This window comes from Rosa chinensis, chromosome 3, assembly GCF_002994745.2.
Source record: "Rosa chinensis cultivar Old Blush chromosome 3, RchiOBHm-V2, whole genome shotgun sequence".
NCBI classification, from domain to species: domain Eukaryota; kingdom Viridiplantae; phylum Streptophyta; class Magnoliopsida; order Rosales; family Rosaceae; genus Rosa; species Rosa chinensis.
In genome coordinates this window covers 44,750,078-44,776,605 of record NC_037090.1, presented here as the reverse complement: position 1 = coordinate 44,776,605, position 26,528 = coordinate 44,750,078, and the positions used below count along the sequence as shown (strand labels likewise).

The 26,528-nt window shown below is 37.5% G+C and overlaps 1 protein-coding gene and 1 long non-coding RNA gene across 2 annotated transcripts; both read right to left on the bottom strand.

Annotated features, from left to right (window-relative positions):
• Positions 1-2,317: 2,317 nt before the first annotated feature.
• On the bottom strand, positions 2,318-3,270 carry LOC112191323 (heavy metal-associated isoprenylated plant protein 45). The gene is made up of 3 exons (XM_024330639.2): positions 3,132-3,270; positions 2,941-3,016; positions 2,318-2,850 (listed from the first exon to the last, which is right to left on the bottom strand). The coding sequence occupies exons 1-3, from the start codon at positions 3,180-3,182 to the stop codon at positions 2,528-2,530; spliced, it is 450 nt and encodes a 149-aa protein (XP_024186407.1). The 5' UTR covers positions 3,183-3,270; the 3' UTR covers positions 2,318-2,527.
• A 19,545-nt stretch (positions 3,271-22,815) lies between these two features.
• Positions 22,816-24,930, bottom strand: LOC112194633. The gene is made up of 5 exons (XR_005807930.1): positions 24,891-24,930; positions 24,620-24,784; positions 24,239-24,357; positions 22,973-23,078; positions 22,816-22,843 (listed from the first exon to the last, which is right to left on the bottom strand). It is a non-coding gene; the product is annotated as an uncharacterized LOC112194633 (long non-coding RNA).
• Positions 24,931-26,528: the final 1,598 nt, after the last annotated feature.

The window sequence follows — 26,528 nt, the reverse complement described above, 5'->3', positions numbered from 1 at the left end:
GACCTCTGCCAGGTCGTCGATCTTGACCGCCAGGACTTCCTATGGTCAAGCCCCATCAAGCACGGACACCAAACACGAGTAGAATCTATGATGATCTAGAAATCGTTGTCTGCCGCGTACCTAATCTTGCCGTCTAGGCCATATCCATCGTTGCCCAGCGCCCAGCTAACTCCATTTAGTCTTTGCCTAGCCCGCCTAGGTAGACGCCTAGTAGCCCAGCGCCTAAGACAAACACTTAGGGAAAAATCCGAACAGGTCCTTGCTGCCTAGCGCTGTTTTTTAGAACATTGACTAGTGTATATGAGACGTGGGATAAAAACTCCATCATGAGTGATGATGTATTCACGCATTTAATTGCACATGAGTTTTTTGAATCCAATGATATCGAACCACGCTCTGTTGAATGATATCGAACCATGCTCTGTTGAAGACCTACTTGTGAATGAATGCCAACGTAGAGAAAATTGCCCTTAATGGAAAGATGCAATCCAGGTTAACTTGGATTATTTAACAAAAAGAAAGGTTTTTCGAGCCAGTGATCTCCTAACATAAAATCTATTGACTAATAGGTCTTCGTTAGACAGTGTGATGAGAAAAAGAGATAGTAATCTTGCCTTATGGCGCAAGGCTTCTCACAAACGACATGGAATCTACTACGAAGGGACATATTCTCCCGTAATGGATGTTATTACACTCCAATACCTTATCAGTTTGGTAGTTTCTGAATAACTAAACATGTAGCTTACGAATATGGTCACTACATTTCTCTATGGGTTCTAGATACGGAATATACATGAAGGTTCCTGGTGGGCTTCATTCACCCAAGTCAAGTAGCTCTAGACCACGGAGTGCGTTTGAAAAGAGGTTGAAACTCTCACTAAAGTGACTACCTGATTGGGAAGGGATATACCTGCACTTTTTCATGACAAGTTCTGGATTTTATCGCGGCTCATGTTGGTGACATGATCTTCTTTGGAAGCCATTAAAGAGTTAAGGGAAATTGTTGAACACTTGAAATCTGAGTTTGAGATGAACGATCTTGGGAGAACACGATTATGTCTCAGTTTGGTACTTGAGCATCGTGTTAATGGATGCTTACGCATTTTAACAAGGTCAAGCCTTCAAGCACGCCCATGATCGTCCGTAGTCTTAATCCTAAAAAGGATTCTCATCGTCCGAAGGATGATGACGAAGATGTGCGAGAGGCAAAGGTGCCCTACTTGCGTACAATAGGCGCATTATTGTACTTAGCTCAATGCACAACACCAGACATCTCATTTGCAGTGAACTTGTTAGCTAGGTATAGTTTTACGCCAACACAATGCCATTGGGCTGGTGTAAAAGATATCTTTCAATACTTGAGATGCACGATTGATATGGGCTTGTTCTATCCCTACAGAGAGATAATGGATTCAGACCCATCACACACCAGGAGTGACCAAAACTGGCATGCATCCTCTATCCCCATCCCAAAACGACAATAGTGTTTTGGAAGGTTTTGCTGATGTTCGGTACCTCTCTGACCCACACAAAAGTCGTTCCCAAATTGGTTAAGTGTTCACCATTGGTAAGACCGCGATATCTTGGAGGTCTATAGAACATACCCTAGTCGCTATACCTTTGAACCATGCAGAGATTTATGCTCTTCACGAAGTAGTTCGTGAATATATATGGATTGGATTCATAATTATGGATGTTCAAGGCAATTATGGTTTGAAGTCTACCATATATGAGCCTACGAGCATTTATGAGGATAATGCCGCTTGCATTGAACAAATGAAGGAAGGCTACATCAAAGGCGACATCACCAAGCATAATCAGCAACAACAAGCTCTCCTCAAGATCAAAGTGAACTAGGTTCGATTTGAGGACGATGTGGCAGACTTGTTCACTAAGTCATTGCCCAAATCCACTTTCGAGAAACATGTTGGTAGCATAAGTTTGCAGAAATTATCCGAACTCTCATGACCGTAGTTATCAGGGGGAGATGCAGACATCAAGGGGAGATGTCTACATATATGGTCTCGAAACGTGAAGGGTGTGTTGTACTATTTTTCTCCTTCAACCGAGGTTATTTTGTTCCACTGGGTTTATTTTACTCGGCAAGGTTTTTGACGAGGCAATGAGAGGAGCACCACGTTTGGGCGACACAAGGGGGAGTGTTTAAGGATACCTAGTTTGTGTGTCTGGCCCAAACTCTGATTACTTGTCTGAGTTGTAATAGGGTTAGTCTTACCGATATCTACGGAGATATTCTAATCATTGTATGATTCAGTTACCATGTAAGACGCAGATTCTTTACTTGTAATCCTCTATATAAAGAAACCCCTATTATCAATGAAAGTACAACTCAATTTTCTCCCAATTTCAGTTTTGCTAAAACAATTACATGTTAATTGTTTGTTTTTAATTACAGATTCATTTATGGTCGGGAACATTAAACATACTACATGCCTAAACTAGTATTGGCTGGAATGAAGAGCCGACGATGCGCACAGCAAAACAGCGCACTCGATGGTGGACTGGATTACATAACGGTGCAATATGCATGAACATTGTCATCACTGAAAAGATGAACAGTTTGATCAGAAACAGTCGAATACAGAGGGTCAGGGAAATATCCACGAACAGCTTCATTATAGCCGTGCATGTAGTAGTTATACGATGACGAGTAGGTTGACTCGTCGAAGTATTGAGATGCGTAGGGATAGTATTCGGAGTCATATGGAAATGGCCAAAACTCGGCTTTCCTTCCCGTTCGTCTCACCACCTTCAACACCTTCCTTTGATCCACATATCCGGTCACTGTCACCTTTTGCTTATCCATATCTATTTCCAAGCTATCCACACCTGCGCATAGCAGCATATATATCATCATCATTATCATTATATGCATGTAAACGTTTACTAATGTTAGTTAATTTGCAATCAATCTCTTACCATCTATTTTTGAAATTGCTCGGCGAATCCTCTTTTCACATCCTTCACAATCCATATGCACCAAGAGTTCCACAATCTGTGCGTACGCAGATTATACAAATGATAGATCGGGGAAGGAGAGGGAGGGAGGGAGGGAGGGAGGGAGAGAGAGAGAGAGAGAGAGAGAGAGACAGAGAGAGAGAGAGACGTACTGAGATGGCATTAGATATTTGTGATGTCTTCCCATGTCGCCAACCAAACATAATGAAAAGAAATTATATTGGCATGCAAGGATGGACAAGCTTAAGCTGGTCACTCCTATATAGCCCCTCTCAAAAAGCTAGTTTAAAATTCTTGGGCATGGATATATCGATCAAATAGCTATCTAGCTTGTAGTTTAAGCCCCTCTCAAACATGCATAAGGGACTGACACTAATATTCTGTCAATCTTCGTAATACTTTTTGTGTATATATTTTCTTGATCGAGCAGCTGTCGAGCTACCTAAACTGTTAAAGGAATGAAATTGATCACCACTTGACCCCATTGCTAGCTAGTAGCTGTATCTCAGTTATGCACTTCGTCACTTTCTAAATGCAAAAAATCAAAAACAGAATAAAATTAGAAATTCTCATTGCAGTGTTCCGGTCTATTTTGAAGAAAACAAAATAATCACAAACAAGGGACAGACGCCTTGAGAATTTCACGTTAAAAAATGTGGTTGTTTTGGATCTTTTGAGTAAGTTTGGACTGTGAATTTAAGTTGAGTGAGTCCGGTCAAAATTTGGTCAAAAAACTTATTAGTAATTCTAGTCGGATCCAGATTTTTAGAAATGTTTAGATTTTTCTACTAATTTCTGACTTTTTGGGTTTTAGAAAAAAAAAATGCTTTGATAAAATGAAAAACAGGTTGTAGAACTTTACTTTTATGATGAAGACAAATGTATAAGAATATTGAAATGGCCAATATGGATGTCGAAATTGGTGTCAGAGTTGGAATATATACTCAGATTGATTCCTTCTTCTGTGGGCTAAAATCATATCTATACATTGTCCACAACCCCACATATACGTGCATGCTAATTTATGATAAGCTAATTACAAGGAAATCAAAAATTACGTTCATGCTCATTTGCTAGCTAGTACTGAACAGGGGAAACATTATGCTTGGATTTTTGTCAAAAAGGAAAGAAGCATCCAGGAGTTAACCCAATTAATTAAGTAATTAAATGCAGCATGCATGAATTATTCTTTTTCACTTGTAACTTGTATGATATCTGATTGATGTGCAAGTTGAAGTGAGGTCCAGGAATAGTCGTGATCAGTTTCAGGAAAAACGAATTCGCAGACAATTTGGCAAATGTGACTTGGGCCAACTATATGCACGTGCACCGTTCACAATCATATTATAGGGATATCATGTTTCTCTAGGAAAATTTTAACAACAGTCCCTTATAGCCCAACTCACTTTTAGTACATGCTGGACACATTTTTTAAGAGGGTTAATTCCTGTTTACCCAGAAATCACATGTATTGTGCCCACTTGCACCAACAAGTTTGTATTGTGCCCATTTACAAGACTCTTAGAGAAAAAGACCTATAGGGGTAGTATTTTCTAAACTAGTGCCTAATATGTCTTATGCTGACTTTTGGATCTAACCTTTACTTTTTCTTAGGAAATCCTGTTCAAACTTTGGAAAAAAAAAACAAAATTAGCCTTCAACCTGCCCAAGTTTTTCACCTAACAGCTCCCTGCCTAGCGGTTACTTTAACAGGCGGAATCACTGCTGCTTGTTTCTATTCTTAAGCTGAAGCAATTTTTTCTAAGAAACAGAAAGTTTAAACCCAAAAATAGTACAGGAATAGAGGCAGAAATAGATATTAACATCTTTAGACTTTGAAATAAAAATTAACAAAAAATGACAAGGTGGATGAGCAATCTGAGATGATTTATTTAAACATAATTACAGACTATTATTCAGAGCCTCATTCTCCAGTAAACAACTTCTTAGCTGTTTAGTTATCCATAAGAATGATTACAGATACTTACTTGAAGGAAAGCACACTGCTTCATACTTAGACAGGAAGGAAGCACACTGCTACTAGGACTTTCTTATTTCTTGAGAGAAGACTCTTCTACTCAAGTTTCTGATCTAGACTAAATATGAAAAGTTTTTTATGGAGGAAGTTTTCGATCTCCAATTTTTCGATGCATCTACAAATGAAACTAAGGCTCCATATATAGGGAGCGGAACTCAAACCGAAATTCAAAACATAAAAATGTACATAACAACTCCGTGATTTTCTGCTGTTATGAGTGCTTCTGATGATGGAGGTCAGTTGTTGCTTTCAAACTTTTCAACCCACTGTAAGCATGCCAGTGTCGAGTCTATTTCCTTTCTCGTGAGAGAGAGGAAGAGATCGCTACTGATTACGTCAGGATGATCGTAAGCAGTGATTATTGTTTTTTCTCTTGCTGCGGAGATATTATTTGTATCTTCTTCGATGATCTTCTTAATGTATTCTAGGGACATGGCCTTCATCCATGGAATGCTTGAATTTGGCTGGCCATTTTATCCAACACAAGCAGGTTGCATATATCTTCTTTGAATGATCCTCACATAATGATATGGAGAAATATATTCAACTTCCCCATTTCCCTTTTGAATCCATTCTGGAGGGGTGAATCGGAACTTTAGCCTCAGCATGCAGTCATTTTTTCTGACATTTTTGACTATGTTGACAATGATGGGTGGCAGACCCTTGAGATCATCATTTGTTTTAGTCCATAGATTATGGACAAAACCATTTTCAACAAGCCAGAGCTTGTGTTCTTGAGGCTGTTCACTCTGAACATTAACTAGGTATGTTCCAACATAAGGTCCTGAGACTATGAAGAGAGTTGGAGGGATACAGGCTTCAACATTATGCTTCCCTATCAGATCATGAAACTCGAACCAATCTGATTCTTTTAGTACTATGATAGGAACTTTTGCACTTTTTGGATCTTCAAGGTAGTGAATTTTTTCTTTCTGGACAGCACTCTGCTGTGTATGAACTCCTTCAGACTGTGGTCTAGCATTTTCATAGAGTTCTTCAGCTAATGCAAAGAGAGCTGCGAACATGATGCCACTGTTTCTTTCCTGAAAGGCAAATAAGAGGTTATCTAAAATTGCCTTCTGGTGGTATGCTAGCCTCCTGTCAGTTCTAAACATAGGATCAGCGAAGGTTTTCAATTCATAATTAAAAACATTTATAACTCCACTTGGAGTTGATTTGCTTTTTGGTAAAGCAACAGCCATCAACTGTCTTGATGAGCCTTTACCATCTGCCGTTTGAGACGGGCTAGCCAATCCTTTACCCTGAGATTGATCAGTTGTGGCTAACCCTTTCGGACTTAGCAGAAACCTTTTGAGGATTTTTTCTTTGGGATCCTCAGTAGTTTCATGTTCTTTCCCAGTTCTTCTGTTCCTGGGATTGCGACATTTGTCCTTATCTTTTCGGCTGAACATTGCCATTTCTCTGGTTAAATCGTCTGGAAGATAGTTCTTGTTTCCTGCAATTAACTCAACATTATAATCATATTGGTTAAGAAATAATTGTCAGTTTGCTAATCTTCCTCTATCAGCAGCTTTATCAAGTTTAAAATTTTTAAAATTCTTTACTCTAGCACAATCGATGCGTACAGTAAAGGGTTTTCCAAGAAAAGCTGGAGAATTTAAAATTGTTTTCTTGACAGCCAAAATATCTTTTTCTCCAGTAGGATAATTTAATTCTGCAGGGTTAAACTTGCCACTACAAAATTTACAGATCTTTTCAATGTTAGTTCCAGGCGTTTTTGCCAGAACAACACCGGACTAGTAATTATCACTAGCATCCATTTGGAGAATGATCTCATCATTTTCCTCAGGTTGTTGGAGAGGAGGGAGGTTTTTGCAGAGATTTTTTATCTGCTTTACAGTTTTTTCATCATCTTCTATGAAGTTCCATTTTCTTTTGGAACTGATTTTCGGAGATAACATTGTTGTTAGTCCCAAGATTTTGGGAATAAAATCCCTTCCATAGTTGATGACTCCCAAAAATCTCTCTAGACTCTTTCATCAGGAATTTTATCTGGGAATTTTCAGATCTTCTCAAGGATATGGGATTGGAGTTTTATTACTCCATTCTTGATGTTTATTCCTAGGAAATCAACTTCATCTAAGATAAAGAAGATTTTTTTTTCTCCTAAGACGATTCCATGCTGAACTATCAACTTTACAACCTCATGGAGGTGTTTCATGTGTTCTTCTCTGTTTTTTGAGAAGACTAGAATATCATCAATATAGACGACGCAGAATTCAGCAACATATTTGAAGATGTCATCCATCTTTCTTTGGAAAATCGAAGGGGTTTGTTGAAGATGTCATCCATCTTTCTTTGGAAAATCGAAGGGGTTTGTTTTAGGCCGAAAGGCATTACTAACCATTCGTAATGACCTTGTAGTGTTCCAAATGCAGTGAGAGGAACACTTTCTGGGTGCATCTTGACTTGCCAAAAACCCGACTTTGCATCGAATTTTGAAAAGACTTTAGCTCCTCTGAGCTGGTTGATCAGTACTCTTACTTGAGTAATTTGATAACCGTCTTTGAAAGTCTTCTTATTGACATCTCTGTAGTCAATTACCATTCTAGCTTTGCCTCTGATGTTTTCTGCATGATTTCTCACGTAGAATGTTGGAGCATGATGAGGGTTAGTGGATGGTTGAACTAATCTCTTGTTCAGGAGATCTTCAATGTCTTTTCTGAATTCCTTTTGATCTTCCTCTTTGTACTGAGGAATGGTTTTGACATGACATATGGCATCATATCATGTAATCTCAACTCACAGATCACTGGGTCTTTTTCCCAAAACTTCTGAGGGTCTACATCGATATTCTGTTCGAGTAGTTTCTTGATTTTATCAAGAGTGGAAATTTTCTGAGACTCAAGCTTATTATGAAAGTACTTGAGATTATGCTCATGGATGAAACTAGCTTCTTCATCTTTGCTAGTTATTTCTTCTTCTTCGTCTGAAGAATTTTCTATAAGCAACTCTTGTTGCTGTTTGATTTGAAGCATAGGTTCAAACTTGGGTTTGTAGGGCTTAGGATCACCACTATTCTGTTGCGGTCTCTAATATTGAGTAGTAAAGTTGGGACCTACTACACTTTTTGCTTGTGTAAGCCTGTCGGCCCAAAACACTCTGTCTCTTTTTCTGAAGCCTATGGCTTCTTCATCTTGAATGAATCTTTGTTGGAGAATAAAATCATTTCCCAACAAGAAATCAGATCCTTGGCCTTCTGATTGCCAAAGAGTGTTGATAACAAATGTTCCTCCACCAATGGTGATGTGAACATTTCTAGCTACCTTGTTCATAGTTAGGTGGCTTCCATCAAACTGGACACCAGTAGCTATTCTTTTCTTATCTTCTTTCCAAAGTTATTCTGGAATTGCAAATCTCTTTGCAACTGTAAATCCTGATCCATTATCTACAAATGCATGTAGATGATATTTTTTATGAAAAGGGAATTTGAGTCTGATCTCTATGTAGTTGCTGTATCTACTAGTAGAGACGACTTTCAATTGTTCAAGCTCATTTTCTTGAACTTGTTCCTGAGGTATAAATGGTTTACATTCTTCTGGAACATTTTCTGGTATTTCGACCAGTTCTATAGTTGTATCGAGTTTTTCTTCCTCGAATTTTGTTTCAACTAGTTCAATAGTTGCATCGAGTTTTTCTTCCTTGATTTTTTCTTCCTTTTTTTAGGAAGTGAGTTCCATAATTTTTTGGAACTGAATTTCTAACTCTTTCTCTCTTTGGTCAGAGAAATATTCTTCATATTCTTGCTCTACCAATTGGCTGATAAGACCATTCTTGGTCTTTCTTCTCGCTTCAGCTATGAAGCATTCTTTGTGATAAGTCTTTTTTGACTTTTCACAGAACATAGGAAATCCATTCTTTTCATGACATAAGCAGTAGTCACAAACAAATGTACCAGAGTTCACCTGATAAGAAGACATTATTGCTTCCGTCTTACTTTCTTCCCAGTTTTTGACATGTAGAACATTCATCTGTCTAGATTCCAAGTACTCTACTTCAAAATCTATTTCAGAATCAGATGATTCTTCTTCTTCAGACCAGGCAGAGTAAACTGACCTGTCGTCATCTTCTTCATCAGAAAAGGCTATTTCGTAGCCCTTCATATTTGCTGTTTCTACTATAGGCTCATATTCTTCAAATAGAGCTTTAGTAGATCTTTTACCCTTTTCCGGGCATTCATTGGCATAGTGCCCTTCAACTCAAGCTTTCTTGCTTGGTTGAGTATTTTGATGGTTAGCTCGGTGATTCTTCTTTTTCTTGAAAAAATTCTTTTTTAGATTTTCATCCTGTTGTTTCTTGTAATTGGAACTTTTCTTAAATTTCCAATCTCTTTTCTTATTACTCTTTTTGAATTTTTTCGAGTAATATTTTTGTTTTCTTTTTCTGTGGAACTTGGATTCATGACATCCCCAGTTGGTTGGCATATCCAGTATTCCATAGCAAAAATTTTCAACTCCTTTGAGTTGTTTCTTGGCCATCTTAGCTCTAAGATTGGCTTTGCATTGCTTTTTCAGTAATTGCCTGATTCTGTCGGCAATTCCTCCAACTAATAATCTTTCAATTGGTTTTTCAGCTATGTTTTCTCTCACATCTGTTCTCCATGGTTCAGGGAGTTTCCTATGCAACAGGTTGACTAGATCAGTAGTCTCTAGTTTGCCGATTGTACAGTAATATTCTTGAAATTCATTCAAGTATTCTTCAAAATATCTCATGTCACAGATTTTGAGAGCATAAATATTTGATTTGGTCGTTTCTTTAGCCTTCTCACTCAAATTTGAGAGGTCTCCACATAACTGATCGTACAGGGGTACTGCAAAATCATACGGAGATTTTGAATTTTTTTTTATCTCTTTTGGCCAGTCTTTTCCTCTGGCAGTCTCCTTGAAAGACAAATAGTACTTTTTGACTACTTCGGTGAGAGTAGTTTCATAGTATACCTGAAGATCTGGAGCTTCAAATTTTCCAAGGGTAAGAGGAGAGGCCATCATCAGGCTATCTACCCATTGGTCAATGGCTTTTCTTTTATCTAGAGCCTTGTCTAGATTTAGCCAGATGCCGTAGTTCGTGATTGGAACTCTAGGCATGTTGTCCTCTGGGACAAATCTTTGAGAGTTTCTCTTTTCTTTTCTACCCGTAGGGGCTTTCTGCACAGGGAGTTTTAATTTTTCCTTTTCTCGGATGATGAAAGTTTTGGAGCTATCTCCTTCTTCCATTTCAATATCTTGATAGGGAAAGATTTTTCTTACCTTTCCTGTATTGAAAATTTTCATTTCTTTGATTAGTTTTTCTAATCGTTCTAGATTTTCGCAAGATTCTGCTTCATCAATAAGTTTATAGAGCTTTTCTGCTTTAAGCATATTAACTGGTCTGTTCAGATCAGCTTCTAATTCTTTTTCAGTGATAGGCTCTGATGGTTCTTCAGAGTATTTGGTACCGCTAACATTAGCTTCTCTACTTCTGAGATGATTTTTGCTTATCCTGATATTTTCAGGACAGACATCACTTTTCCTGTGATTATCAAAATTTAGACTGATTTCTCTAGTCTTTCTGCTTTCATAAATTTTTGCTTTCGCATTCTCTGGTGGCTTTTTTGGGCCAGATAATTTCCATTCAACAGGAAACATTACTGCATTCCAAGTAACTTTGTGAATCTATTGTGAATGGTTCTTCTGACTGGTGAGGAATCTAGTAGTAAGACCTGGGATATTTGACATCCTTGTCTTTGGTTCTACAGTGGTACTCATCAGTTTATAGTATATTCTGTATATTATAGCAAGTTCTTGCATATCTTCTTTCATTGATATGCCATCTATCTTGACTCTGAGTCGTAGACAATGAGCTGCATCTTTCAAGCTGGTTGAGAAGTTTGGGAAGCAGTTGAAATATGCTACTTAATTGCATAAAGATGCTTCAAGGTTTCCCAACAGGCTAGCTTGAAAATCTGTTAGTCTATTGTCTTCTAGGACACATAGAATTGAACAGTCTATGCCTTCTCGGGCAAGAAGTTTTATGCCTACTTGGACTGCTCTAATATGCATAAATTGATAATTTTTTGTTCTTGCTCTGGCAACTTCTTCAGGAGTAATCATCAAGAGATCTGTTTCTCCTGTTGTAGAAGGGGTTGTAAATTCCAATAATTTGAAATGATGGCTATCCATCAGTTCAAACTTTCCCCTTTTGTTGATTTGTTTAAAATCTAACTTTGGAATTGAGGAGTTTTTTTTTACCTCCTGCTCAATTTCGTTGTATTCGAATTCTTCTGCATTTAGGAGTTGTACTCCTTTCTTTTTTCCAAAGATGTTCATCATTTTGACATCTCTCTTTTCTGAATTTTCATACTGGATACTAATCTGACTAGTAGATGGTTCCAGAAAAATCATGTTTGGAACAAGATTTTTATCTGGTTTTTCTAATGGTTTGAATCCACTAGTTTTCTTTGTTTTTACTGGAGGCACTTTCTTGTCTTTCAGTATATTTTTCATAGAATCCAGCGTTTTTTGTTGTTCAGTGATTTTTCTATTAACATTTGTTAGCTTTTCTTCTTCCGTTTTTGGAAGTTCTTTGATATAATCAATTTTGTGCTCCAATTTTTCGAATTGGTTGATTATATCTGGTACTTTTTCTAGATGATTTTGACATCTAGATACTTCTTGTATCAGCTTCTGATATTTCTCATCAGAAGATTTTAGTCGAGAATTTAACTTCTCTATTAAACAATTCTGAGATTGTCCCCATTGGGGATTCCCCTTTTGAGCTCTTTGCAAGCTCTGATACCAGTGATGTGCGGATCTAACCGATGCTCAAATAGTCCAAAGGTTTTTGTTCCTCGCTGACTATGAATTTTAGATCTTCAATATTTTTCTCAATCTTGTGGATTATTTTCTGTACTGGGAATATTCTATCCCAAAATTAGGAGTGACTCGACTGAGTCTGTCTCTGTAGTCTTTTGCTCTTCTTAGCTTTTCTCTTTCTTCTTCCAGCTCTTTTTCAAATATTCTACAATTTACAAGTAAGTCCAATCTAGACAGAATAATATCTAAATGTGCAATGATGGATAATAAAGTTTTAACTGCTTACCGTCGAATATGGAGGATGAAACTTAGCTGTAACTAGCATTTAAACAAGTAATTTCAAGATATGGACCCACCGCGATTTATCAAAATTAAATAACAGATTAAGATAAGAGAAAAAGATGAATAAGAGGGGTATTCATGGGATGAATAGTGAGTGGTTTTAAAAAGTAGGGAGAAAAAGTGGAAAGTTTTGTGTGAGTGGGAATGAAAATAAGTTAGTGGGGTGTATGGGAAGTATATTGGTGGATTTGAGATATATGAGAATTTCCCCTTTTTAAAATTGAACGGTCGAGATGATGAAATATGATACAAAAGTAGGTTTCACAAGAAATCCCTTAAAATGATCAGAAAAAGGGGATTCTTTAGTGGAAGAGCCCTTTTTTTGGTCATTTTAAGGGACCCAATTTTCAATCGTATTTCAGCATATCGACCATTCAATTTTAGGTACTAATGTATAGATCATTTCTGCAAATTTTTAGTCAAATTGATGATCGTTAAATTATCGAACTAGATTAAATCAATGAGTGAACCGAATTTGTCCATCCTAAACCGTTCGTGTTCATAATTGTAAATCGCAGTTATGAATGCCTTAATGATTATCAATTTGGCTGAAAATTTGTATATATGATCTACTCATATATACCTAATAACTGAATGGTTAAAATGTGAATATATGATCGAAAAGTGAGTTTAATGAGCGATCCCTTAAAATAGGCAAAAAAAAAAGGATCCCTCATTAGAAGGGCCCTCTGTGTGTCTATATATTAATTGTACAATTATCTTTCCTTGTACAACTCTATATCTATGTCTTGTAATCCTCTATATAAAGAGGCCCCTATTATCAATGAAATCACGACTCAATTCTCTCACAATTCCCGTTTCTCTAAAACACGTTATCAGCACGAAGTCCTAACCCTGAAACAAATAGCTAAAACCCTAAATCCGAATACAAAACACGTTATCAGCACAAAACCATGAAACCTTTTCTGCCTCCGCCACACAAATTGAAGCCCTCGACCCCAGGAATCTAGAACCGATGGCAGAACCACCAGAACCTGTCGGAAACTTACCGAACCGGCCACCGGAAGCTCCATACAACCCGCAGCAAATATTCCAGCGGTTCACCATCTTCCAGACATCCAATTGCCACCAATTTTTCCAATAGTAGTGCCTCATTCCTAGAATCCAGGAACCAGAATCCTCTTTCCCTGAACTGGCCGTTTATTCCCTGAACCGGCCAAAAGTACAAGCTACATCTTGAACCTGCAGAGAGAAGAAAAAGAAAAAAAAAAAGGAGGCAGCCCAAGTGGAAGCCCAAAAGCTTTCAAGCCCACAGTTGACTCAGCCCACTGACCCACAGCCACTGCCACGTTAGCACGGACCCCAGCGCCACGTCAGCACCAGTCAACGCTGATCAACGCCAGTTGACCGTTTCAGGTCAACTTTCCGGCCACTTTCCAGCGACTTTTCCGGCCATTTTTCTGGTCAAATTTTCCGGCGACCTATTTCGAAGTAATTTTTACTAAAAGTTCTCGTTTTTTAGTTTTTATTTCAATTTCTCTCATTTTTCTCGAGACTTGCCAACTCCCTTCTTTTACCCCCCCCCCCCCTTCTTCATTATAGGGGAGACCAAATTAAGCTGAACTATGGGGGTTCGTGCTCATTCCAAGCTTGGAGCTTTTTGAGATCTCCAAACTTAGAATTTGTAGAGAATTTATGATCGACCAGTTACGTCATTGTTTCGATCTAATCCAATACCTCTTGGAATTGAATTTCTTGGAAGCAATTACGCTCCGAAATTCCTAATTTCTTGAAAGAGATTACGCTGAGGAATTTTATATGTTTTCGTGGTAGCTTTTTCGCTCTGAAACTAGCCCTTTTTCTTGTTCTCTTTTAGGATGAGTAACCTGAACAAATTGGACTTTGCTCCATTGGGAGCAACTGGCTCTGGATATCACAGGTGGGTTTGTGATGTCCGCCAGCATCTCAAGGCCGATGGAATCTTGGATATGATTCTCGAGCCTAGCCCGGACGTGCTAACTCTTGAGCAAGCTCAAGCTTTGAAAGCAAATAGAGCAGCCTTAGAGACAAATAAGGCAAAAGCCATCATCCTAATGACTCTTCATATGGATGATTTGCTCCAGTATGAGTGTATGAATGAAGAAGACCCCAGAAGGCTGTGGGTCTCACTTGAAGAAAGATTTGGCAACGTCCGTGACTCCCTGCTTCCTGACCTAGAGGTGAGATGGCATAGCCTCCGCTTCTATAATTTCAAGTATGTTCTTGACTACAACTCGGAAGCACTTCACATTAAATCCTCAATGGAATTCTGTGGTAAAGAGATCACAAATGCGATGTTGACTGAGAAGACTCTCTCTACCTTCCCTGTCTCTGTATTGATGGTTGCTACGAACTATTGAATCGATGTTACTGCAGGACGGATCACAAGGTTTCATGAGGTTATTAGAGCTATGAATGTTGCTGAAAAGCATGACAACATCCTTGTGAAGAACTATAATTCGAGATCTGTAGAAACAAAGCTTATTCCGGAATCTAATTATAGTCACACCCCTAAGAAAGGGTACCAAGAGCGAAACCCTAATCTTAGGTAAACACGGAAGGTAACCACCAAAATAGGTAACCGCCATCTAAGTGACGTTCTAGACATTCAGAATAAGTAACCGCCAAAATAGGTAACCGCTATCTTAGGCTGTGATGCCCCGGAAATTCGTATTTATTTCCGAGGATTTTCCGGAATTAATTTGGTGGTTATTAGACTATTTCGTGGCTCGTGGATGGAGTGGAAGTGTTTAGGGCGAATAATTATTCAGGAAGCGTCATTTTAAGGGGCGCGCAAGGGTTGACTTTTTATTCGTTAGGATTCTCCAAAAACTTCCTTCATAAAAGTCATAGAGCGCATCGATACCAGTTCGTGGACATGTGGACCGCGAAAATCGGAGTTCGTATGAGAAAGTTATGGTCTGTGGAAGTTTTGGGAAAGTTTTGGGAAGTTTTATGGGTTGAGTTCGTAGAAGCCTCCCTGATTGATCTGTGGTGTTTGTTTTGATCGATTCAAGTTGGAATCAGATCAACTCAAGGTGTACAGTTCACGGCGGCTTGTGGCGGTGGTCTAGGCTGTGTTGGCTTGAACCCCACGTATTAAAGTTGGTCTATTTAGTGTTCTGGACATTTTGGACGGTTGAATTAATCTAGTCTTGAGTTTTGGCAGGTGGTGGTTGTGCCACTGACTGTGGCAGGGTTTTGGTGACTTTCCGGCCATGTAATGGATAGTTTCTAGTCTTATATATCATCTACTCGTCGATACGAGCAGTTTGATATATAATATGCAATTTTTGGAGATCGTATGAATATATTGTGATTTTTACAGTTTTGGACCGGTTGATGATTCGATCCGTGAGGATTCGAGCATCTGATCGACTTGTGGTTTAGTCATATTGATATTGGAAGTATTCCATAGACTTTGGGAGGTCTCGGATGTGGTTTCGCCTCAATTGGCATTACTTTGGGATTGTGGTTCAATTTGGGGATTCGAACTTTAATTATTTGTGATTCGTTGACTGAATCAAGGCTATTTTTTTCTTAGGTGCTTGACAGATTGCGTTCTGTAAGTAGTCTAGTGGTGTGAAGATGCAGCGGGAGTTTCAAGGTGAGTAATCTCACAATGTTCATTTACGAACGAAGTTACCTTTATTGTTTTGAGAGTTATTTAGTTAACTGCAAACTATAGTTGGTATTAGTGGCATTCCTGAGTGAATGATCACGTGTATATATATATATATATATATATATATATTTACGTGAAATATGTATATCCTTATGGGTTGATGAATGATTTATGAAATAGGGATTGATGGGTTTCATTCTATTGTTTGGTGCTTAACTTTTCAGGAAACATTGTTTTAGGAATTGAGAATTTCTATTGTTTGAAAAATGTTGAGATTTGGTGTGAGTTTCTTAATGTTTTGATCTAACGACCAGGGGTCAGAAGATTTGAGAGTCACAAGTAATGATTTCTCCTTTTGATTTGTTTTAACATTTTGTATCCAGAGCGACTTGCTTAACGTTTTGATTTGATGACTGGGGAAGTCTGATGATCGGAGGTCACAGGGTGACATCTCCTTTTGTGAGTTGAAAATCTTTTGATCCTGAGTGACCATTTTGAAAGGTTTTGATCTGACGACCGGGGAGGTATGAGGATTCGGGGTTGCTGGGAGTGACCTCAGGCATATATATTGGGACTCCACACCTTTGGCCGGGTGAGTGGATATGATCAGTTAGAGCTCTAGTCTGTTGCCATTGTACATCATGGGGATATCGGGGAGCTATTTGATGCTCATGAGTACGTGTTTTAAAAGGGTGTTTCGGAGATTCTTTCTTTTAAATGTCCGGGGAGGTCTTGTGTATCATATTTAATTGTCAGAGTTTCAATTATTATGATTTGGTCACGGGGTGACTTGTGTTGAATTGAGAATGTGTTTTAAAAGGGAGTTTCGGGGATTCTTTCTTTTAAATGTCCGGGGAGGACTTGTGTATCATATTTAATTGTCAGAGTTTCAATTAATATGGTTTCCATCACGGGGTGACTTGTGTTGTTTCTTTTGGGAAAAGAATGTGTTGTTTTGGGAAAACAGGGTGTGTGTTCCTTTTTATGAGTTGATGGGTTTCCTTGTTGGGCAAGTTGTGCATGTGTGGTTGAGTTACTCATACGGGCTTGCAAAATCTTACCGAGTTTGTTGTGTGCCAACCCGGTGCACCATTCAAACAATGTAGGGGTTAATACTACAGGTAAGGGTAATCGTGGTTGAATTTGGGATAGCGTACTTGCAGCTTAACGGTAGGAAGCCATTGTTGTGACCTTACTGTTAATAAAGACTTCCGTTGTGTAGTTAGCTTTGAGGAGCATTTCCGTTTTATTTTATTGCTGACAATTTAATTCGTAAGTTTATGTAATATATGACTCTGTGGAGCGGGTCAATATTGACATTGTGGGTTTAGGGCATCAATATGTATTTGGTTAAAAGGAAAAAAAGTTTCTAGGTGTTTTGTGTTGATGGTTGAATGATCACGCATATATAAGTATGAGATTGTATATCGATTTTTATTTGTGTTAAAAATCAGGGGCGTGATATAGGCGAACCCTAATTCTAGATGTTCTGGTCCATATAATCGCTCTACTTGGGAAGGTAACCTCCAAAATAGGTGAACACCGAACCGAAGAGGTCAACGTGGAAAGAGAGAGGGAGGCAACGCCTCTGGCCATGTTGGGAGCGCCACCAACACTAAGAGCCATTTAAGTGACGCTTTCAAAGTGCCTCAATCAATGGAGTCTGAGCAAAGAGATGTAAGTTCTCGATGTGGAGTATCTGGTCATTGGGCACACATTTGTAGAGCTCGTGAAGAAATTGTCACCGCCTAAAAGCATATTGTGAAGAAAGAAAAGCTCATTATGTGGAACAAGAAGATCAAGACACAAAGATCAAAGCAACCAATGTCCCTTTTAACTTTCTTTTTTATGTTAATCGAAATTGCAAAGCACTAGACCAATTTATTTCGAAAAGTAGACATCACACATACGTTGAAAATTCGTTTTCAAATCATTAAGTTCAAGAAAGAATTGATGAACATGCAAATCCAAGCACTCAAAGCAAGTCAATTCATCACATGCATAATCTGATTTCGACTCAAAGCAAGCCTTTACTACTTATTTGAATTAAGGTTCACAAAGCATCAATCCTAATTGTTTGTCAGACTTAGAAAATCGTTAACATGTAATGAAGCATAAAACCAGATTATTATTCTTTAATTTCGGCAACTAAACAAGATCAAGAACACATAAACACATCAATCATGAAAAGAACCATCTAAATTGCATCCAAAAATCAGTTTGTCACATCATAGTTTCGGTTTACACAACAGAAATTCCAAAGCAGAAATTCTAACTACAAGAAAGCCAAAACCGTGAAAACTCTTGAGAAGATGGTGGTATGAACAACCCTTAGACACGTCCCAAGGTCCAACACAGATCCAAGGTGTCGCACAAGTGTTGATCATGGCTAGGAAGATGGATGGTCACGGCTTTGCTCCTTGAAGATTGTGAAACCTGAAAAACTAGAGAGAACAAGTGAGAATACGAAATCGTGGAAAAAGTTGTTCACCTTGAAACGTCAAATACACAAGGTATATATAGGAGGATGTCCCAAGGCTCTCCCAATCCGTTTCTACTTGGTTTCTCTTAGTTCATGTTGATTTAGGACTTCTTTCTCACAAAACAGATTTCCGACAGGATTGACCTCAGTCCACTAAAATGGCCATAACTTCCTCTAGAAAATATCTATTGACAAACCGTAAAAATATCTTGAAACTAGACATCCGTAGCTTTCCAACCATATAAAGATCATAATTTTCTGAGCTCTGAACGATTTTTGACACTCCGTTGAAGTTGACTGATCTGCACAGGAAGATTTCCGAATCTGTAATGATTTCGACTTTTAAAGCACAAGTTGAGTCCAATTCGGTTTTCCTTTGCATCACATGCCTCTCACATGTCTTCCACGCTTTGTTGAAGAATGAAACGTCAAGAACTCCCTTGAACCTTCAAGAATCTTACGGCAATTCCAATCCATACTCAAATAGAAATCCAAACTCCATATTGCTTTGAAATCCGATTTCTCTTGTTGCTTCCTCTTCCATGTGCACGGCATATGACCTTCTTGAGACTTCTAGATGCTTCATGATCGTTCCATAGCTCTCCTAGTAAGAGTAGAACTCCATATGCAAGTAGGTTTCCTAGTTGAATACAAACTTCTTTTCTGTGATGCTTCTACACTCTTCCGGAACCTTCTTGAGTAATCCTTATCCAATAGGGACTCCTTGTCACACTAGTATTCCTTATCTGAGTAGAATTGGGTTTCCTTGTCCAAGTAGAACTTCTAATTTCCGCGACTTAAGAGTTTGAATCCAAGTCAGCTTCTGATTCCTACTCCAACTAGGATTCCTTTTCCTAGTCAAACTGGGAGAACTTCCATTTCTTCATTTCTTTCTATTTATGTGTCACTTGTGCATTCCTTAGCCATTTTTGGACTTTGAGACTCCATTTTACCTGTAAAACACTAATTAAGTTAAATTGATCAAGATAAAGGAAATAACTTAGAAAAATATAGGGTTTAAACATTATTAACGTCGCATTTTATGCTCCTATCAATCATCAATTATGGATCAAACATATCATAGCAAGAAATCAATCAAGAACAGAGATGAAAACAAACAAAGTCCTTATTACTTCCCGTAATTAAATTAACTAGATGAAGGCACCATAGTTAACCCAATTAAGTATGCAATTACTAGTAGTAACTAATCACTAACAAAACACAATCAATGCATTAAGCACATATGGAAGGTTGATCGATTTATGCAAAGATAACAAGCTAGAATGCTAATCTCATCATGCAAAGCTCATTGTTGATTTACCCAAGGAACTATAGGTTTTCCACTTGAATTATTAACAACTAGAACGCTAGAAAATCTTAATATGGATTCAATTACAAGTCATCAATCAAAGTATGCATCATAAGATCAATAAACACATAAACAACAGCAAAGGTAATCAATTTCCTCTGGCGAAATATCTTCTGTCATTTCAGTATTCCTGAGACCATCATTACTGACAATGGCTCTCAGTTTGATAACGACACACTATGGGAACCTGTTGGGAAGTATGGCACAAAAATCCTCTACGCTTCTCCTACACAGCCTCAAACCAATGGCCAGTATCTAAAATGCCATTCTTAGCGAAATGGAAGAATCAATTGAGCTAACCACTGATAAAGATGTTTAGCCATTTGGTGATTGTAGGAGTGAGCATGTGGAGGAGATAGGATCTCCTGAAAGAATTGTCAAAAGCGAGGTTGTAACGATGAACATCAAGAAGGAGATACTTAGACTAGCTCAAACATCAACTCACCAGTGCTCCCTTATCAGTAACTTCCTTGCTTAGTGAGAAACTAGCATCGGCTAATGAGCCGACAAGAGAACAGCTAGTTAGCATGTACCAAATATTTTTTGTGATTACTTCCTTTCTTAGTTTCTGTTGAAGGGCTAATTGTTAGTGACTTTGAAATTTTAGGAAGGTAAGAAAGGGTTTGAAGCAGAGCTACAAGCTTTCATGAACGCTTTTCGGCCGACGTTTTCAGCTAGCCAGAAGGCTTCTAGGCCAGTTTGCAGTCTTCTACTTCTCAACTAACTTTGAATGAGGAAATCAATGAGGCTCTTAAGATGGTACATGAAGCTTTATCCCAACCATTGAAAGAATTTGTAGAAACTGGCCAACTACCAAAGGTTAAGGTGGCCATGAATGTGTTACTTAGAGCAAAATACTTTCCTCAACCCAAGGTAGCCTTCATGGGTGAGAAGCTAGAAGTGTTCACTCAATAGATATCTCGTGTAGCTGGCTCCTATCAAGAAATACGAAGGAGGAGACAACAAAGCTTGGCTTATTAGCAACTGATGGAAGCCTTGGTTCCCGAGTTCGGATGGTGTATGAAGCAAAATCTGGTTGTGGAGTCTCTTGAAGTCAAGATAAGTGAATTAGAAAGACAACTGGTATCCTTGAGATAGGAGAGACAAGTAGTGCGGGAAAAACTTCTTCAAAAGATTAAGCAATGTTTTCCAAGCCAAGAACAATTGAAAAAAAATGGAGGCCGAAGTGAAAAGTTTCGAAACCAAGCATAATCAAATTGAGAGTGATCTTCTGGATATTGGTTTTACCTTGGTAGCACTTAGGGCTTTATTGGCCGAGTATTAATGACTTATGTATTTGGCTCGTTTGTCGGCAATGAGCCATTTTTATCAACACTTTAAATATCTTTAGTCGATGAACAAATGAATGCCAAAACTTTTGATTAATTATCTGCTTGCGCTTAAATTACCGTAAACATTATTATTTCATGTATAGAGAATATCTTGTATTGAATAAAGATAAAGCATATTTGTTGGCAATGAAAATTTTTTATCGGCAATGAGCCATTTTTATCAACATTTTTATCATGAAAAATGGCATTCATTGCCCTTTGGTAAGTTTCTCCAGCATTCTTTAAGTAGAAAGGCATAACTACCCACTCAAAAGTTCTAATAAAGCCTGGACATCTCACTACTGCAATAAGTTAATCAGGCGACAGACATTTTGTGTTGTGTGATGACCAGCCTCACTGTGGTCTAAACGAGTGTTGTGTGATTGAAAAATCACACAACGGTGATTTCACCGTTGTGTGACAATACTTTGCTCAACAGAATACCTGTTTCCGTTGTGTGAATTCTGCGCAGGCATGTGCCTGCCATGACATGCGCGGGGATGTGTCGACACATTCAGAAAACAGAAGAAGGAATTTGCCGTTGTCTGAGATTCATAACACACAACAGATATAATTCATTCTTTGTTGTCTGAGGTTCATAACACACAACATATATTACTCATTCTTTGTTGTCTGAGATATGCAACACACAACAGATATTACTCATTCTTTGTTGTCTGAGATATGCAACACACAACTGAAGTGAAATTATCTCCCTTGTCTGTTGATTACTCAGACAACAGAGATGATTTCATTTCTGTTGTGTGTTATGAATCTCACACAACAGAACTTTGTTTTCTTTTGTTGTTGGTTGTTAGTTCACACAACCACTATATTTGGTTAGCTGTGGTGTGAATATTGTAATCATATTGACTAATAGTCAATTACTGTTGTAGGAGAAGCCTTAATTTTGAAATCGTTTACAGTCATACAATACATTATTTTGTATTGTGTTGTATGAGATCAATGCTAGGTGAAATCATACAAAATCAATGCTAGAGATTATTACCAATGAGCAATAATTTTATATTAATGCTAAAAGTAACTTTGATACATCAAAACAAACTCCAATCGATTCACTATATACAATTTTATAAGCATTTAAACATTTCATTGAACTAAGCCTTCCAATTTCATAAGCTATACAAGATTGTGTTCGATCCTCACCCATAAGCAATGCTGCAATACGAGCAATCCAATTTCCATCTCGTGCAGCATATGCTTGAGGATTCTGATGGAAAAGTTCATTATCTGGTGCATCATTAGTTCTAGATTCATCTCCTACATGGAATCTTAGGCCTGAATCCACACCCAACTTGGATGCCAAGGACAGTTATAGCAGCTGCCTTTGCTGCTGTTTCAGCATCATATTTCTGCATAAAGTATTAGCAAAGACGCATTGTGAAATCCTTAGAAGAAGCCTAGTCAAAGTCCCAGGAAAATCCTTCATTTTTTGTTTCTCTCAAAAATCCAACGAAGTATCAAATTCTTAATTGGTTTCAATACCTCATATCCTTTAGTCCTATATAAATGTGTAACAGAAAATGCAGCACCAAGGGCTTGATCAAATTCTGTTAGTCCTATATTAATGCAATTCCATATGCTCCATCATTCTATTCATGCAAATTCCAACTAATAGACGCTTTCAATCAAATCGATTCAACTCTTTCGTAAAAGAATCCATGAAACAAATAGATATCATACAAGCTAATAATTCTTTTGATATCCAAAACAAATATCAATATAAGATAACTACTGAAGCAATTAGTTCACCAGAAAAAAAAAAAGTAATAAGAAACCTAAGTTAAGATTCATACTTGAGACAAGAAGAAAGAGTGTGGAAACAAGGAGTTCTTAACATACGCCTGCACACAGAGGATTAATAGATAAACTGTTAGAAAATTTTAAGAGACAATGACACCAACACTATCCCCAAAAGAAACAAATGATGCATCCATATCTAAATAACTGAGATATATATATGACAAAAGTACCTGCTTTACAGCTTGCCCATTCATTTCTCATGACCTCTGGGATATGATCAAACCAGCATCCTTCAAGTTCCTTCTGAAGGCATTCACGAGACTGCTAGTATGAGGCCTGTCCAGATAAACTAGAACATATAAAACTTCAGAAAATTTGGGAAATGTAAATACATGAAAGACAAGATCATGAGGGTAAATGTGTATTTCAAACAAAGATCTAATCCTACCTCAAAGACCAGTCAATCTACATCAAACTCTATATAAGTTTATTGGCTACATATAGGTCAGAGAAACCCTAAGGTTTGTAATGTCAAAGTCTGAGCATCTTCAGACCTGAAGCTTTAACAACCTGCTCACTGAGTAGAGAAAAACTAAATAAAAATAAATTTTTTTTTCCAAGACAAGTTCCTATGCCTAAGAATAAAGAACAAAAATTATCTTATTTTGTTCATCACTAGTTCACTACAATCATTGATGAAAGCTTAGAACAAGAAGGGAAACCGCTAATACACGACCTACTACTAATGATTTGTATTAGTATAGAGAAAGGTGTTGACTTGCTAAAACCTTCAATGATGATTTAAAATCTGTAAAATGAAAATTCATGATCCCATAAGAAGAGGACTTGATACAAGGCCATAAGAAGAGGACTTGATACAAGGTATAGGATGAGGGGAGGACACCATATGCATCCGTGAGCCCAGACCAAGCTGCCCTTCTCCTCCATATCCCCATCCCCACACCTGTCCCATATCTGAACATATGTCAAACTTTACATAATAGAGCTTCAAGCATCTAAATACCATTCCAGATGGAGTTCGTACTTCACTGATCCTAATACAAACACACTCTGATTTCAAAATTTCAGATAAATCAAGAGATGCATGTGCTTTAGGAGATGCTTGTGCTTTATGCTCTTCAACTATTTTAAGGATGATGCTTTTTCTCATATCATCCTAATTTTCACAAATGGAAGTGCTTGACATCCTACCAATTATAAGTCAAACCTCATGATCGGTAAGGTGCGTACTGCTGCCATTTCATGAATACAAGAGCAACATATTTTATAAGGGACATGAAGAAAAAATTTTAGAAAGTTTATTAGGAAAAAAGAAGGAAACAAAGAATCTGGTGTTTCAAGATGTCAAGGTTTACACTCATGCATATGAAGTAGATATACAATATTCTTGCATCAAGCAGTAAACATTAAAGCATTCAAATGCAAGTAGACACACCATGAAAAATCGAAAATCCTTAATCAGCATAGTAACTTACTTTGAAGACGGGCCCAAATCCTCCCTCTCCAAGCTTATTATCTAGACTAAAGTCATTTGTAGCTGCCTTCAGTTCAGAAAAACTGAAAGTGAGAGGTCCAAGATCTATTCCCAACAGCTCTGCAAATTTTTGACAATGAATATGTCTGTTGGCATGTTTCTCTCTCAATCAAATTGCATTTTTTTTTTTTTTTTTTGCTTAAGTACAAAGTATGCATCTATGTTTTTCTCACAATCAATTTGCTTTCTTTCAAGTAAAATAAAATATCCTAGTTTACAGAAATAAAACAACAAAAGTAGAAGATTCCACTTATAGCTATTAGCTAATACAATATATAATTATTTTGTCTTTTGAGAAGTCAAACTTTTGTAAATAGTTTACCTTCATCATAGTCATCATCAGTGTTGTGCCTCTTTCTTCCTTGAACAATATATAAAAGCAGCACCACCAGAATTAAAACTCCACAACCAACAACAATTCCCACAATAAGCCCAGTCCTATTCTTCTTACTACTTGGCAGCTTGTTGCTGACGGTAAGTTTGAATTCTGTAGAAATTAAAGCTCTTTAGTCAATAGCATGGAGCACAGTGTGAAAGAAAGCATCGATCATAAACTAATAAACTGGTCCGACTATAATTTTCATTTACTTTACCAGGTGTAGCACTGATGGCTGAAACAAGAGGTCCATAAGTGCCCTCCTCTGGTATACAGCAAGTCCCCTTTCCAGCCCAGATGAAATGGATTTCAAGGTAATTCTCTGAAACCACCTGAGACTTGTATACCTTTTCAATAGCTAGCAAAGATGTCTTTATTTGTCTCCTTCCGTATATCAAAATCTTTAACAATAAGAACATCCTGAAAATAGATAGATGAGGAACATATAAGATATTGCTGGTGATAAATGTGACATTTTGGGCAATATAAGATATATGTGATGGTTAAAGGTAATAGACGAGACCAGAAATAAGATCTTGCTGCTGATCGATATTCTTTTCATTCAGTGATTCTCAATATCCATTAGATTTTAAAGTGCATCTTTCCTAGAGCATGGTTTTATTAAAATAATAATAACAATAATTTGAGATGATACAAACCTGGATATATATATCAAACACACGTCTTCCAAGACTTTTTGTTTTAAGGGTATCTAGGATAGCTTGTTCTGCAAATTCAAGCTTCACGGTATAGTTTCCATTCTCAAGACCCAAGCCATAGTATCTGAGTGATGAAGCAGAGATCCTTGCACTCTGAAATAGCGTAGGGTCTGAAGTATTTCCGATTGGAGATGAAGTGGATATTGTATATATACTTTGGAATGTTGGTCCCAATCAAATATGATGCAGCTGTTGGCATTATTGATTAACAAGAATTAAGTTAAAAGTAAAAGCTTGAGCAAGGATAGATTTTCATTTCATACAAGATGCCAGATGATCAACAGGTGGATAATATCTTGACAAAGGTAGTGTGAAATAGAACTTTCTATTCTATACTAGACAATTTTGGCAGTCGAGACATCTATGCACAAACTTGATGAGGAAACTTGGTCTGATTACTAAGAATGTTTAATTAAAATCTTAAGGGTTTAAATTAAACTATGCTATCATAGTGACAACTAATATTATTGAAATGGTACATGATAGCTTAGCTCATGTAAATTACATGGTATATATATATTTAAACCTCCTTATGGAGGGAAAAAAATGAAGAACTATTACCTACAAACTGTGTTTTAAGACCGACATTGCTAACTCCCCATCTGTTTGTGTCAGTCACATAATATGTAGCTGGACCAAGGGGCTCAATGTCCTTCTCATACACAGTCCCATTGGATATCGTAGCCTGAGGACCACTGCAGTTAATTAGGAAGTTATAGTCTATATAAAGATACAACAGAAGCTGTCACAGAATGTTCAGAGGGGCATTTTAACTTAGAATGTTCATATGAGGTTTGAACTGTACTTACAAACTGGACTACCACGGTGGCAAGGGAAGCCAAATTGAAACCTGCATAAACCAAATACAAACACTCTTCTCAATAATGGATCTCTACAAATAAACCTAAATTTCAATTTCACCAATCAATCCTCAAATGAACTAACAGAAAAAACAAACAACAATTCCCCAATAGTTGCAAACCCTTCTTAGATTCATTAATTTGGTCTCATGAATTTGGGTTCTGTTGGAACTATGGTTCTTAGATTAATCTCAGTTAATCAGTTTAATAGAGGAAGAGATTCAAGGATATAAGTTTAGCACCAAATCAAATATGCACAGACCCTTCTTAAGAATC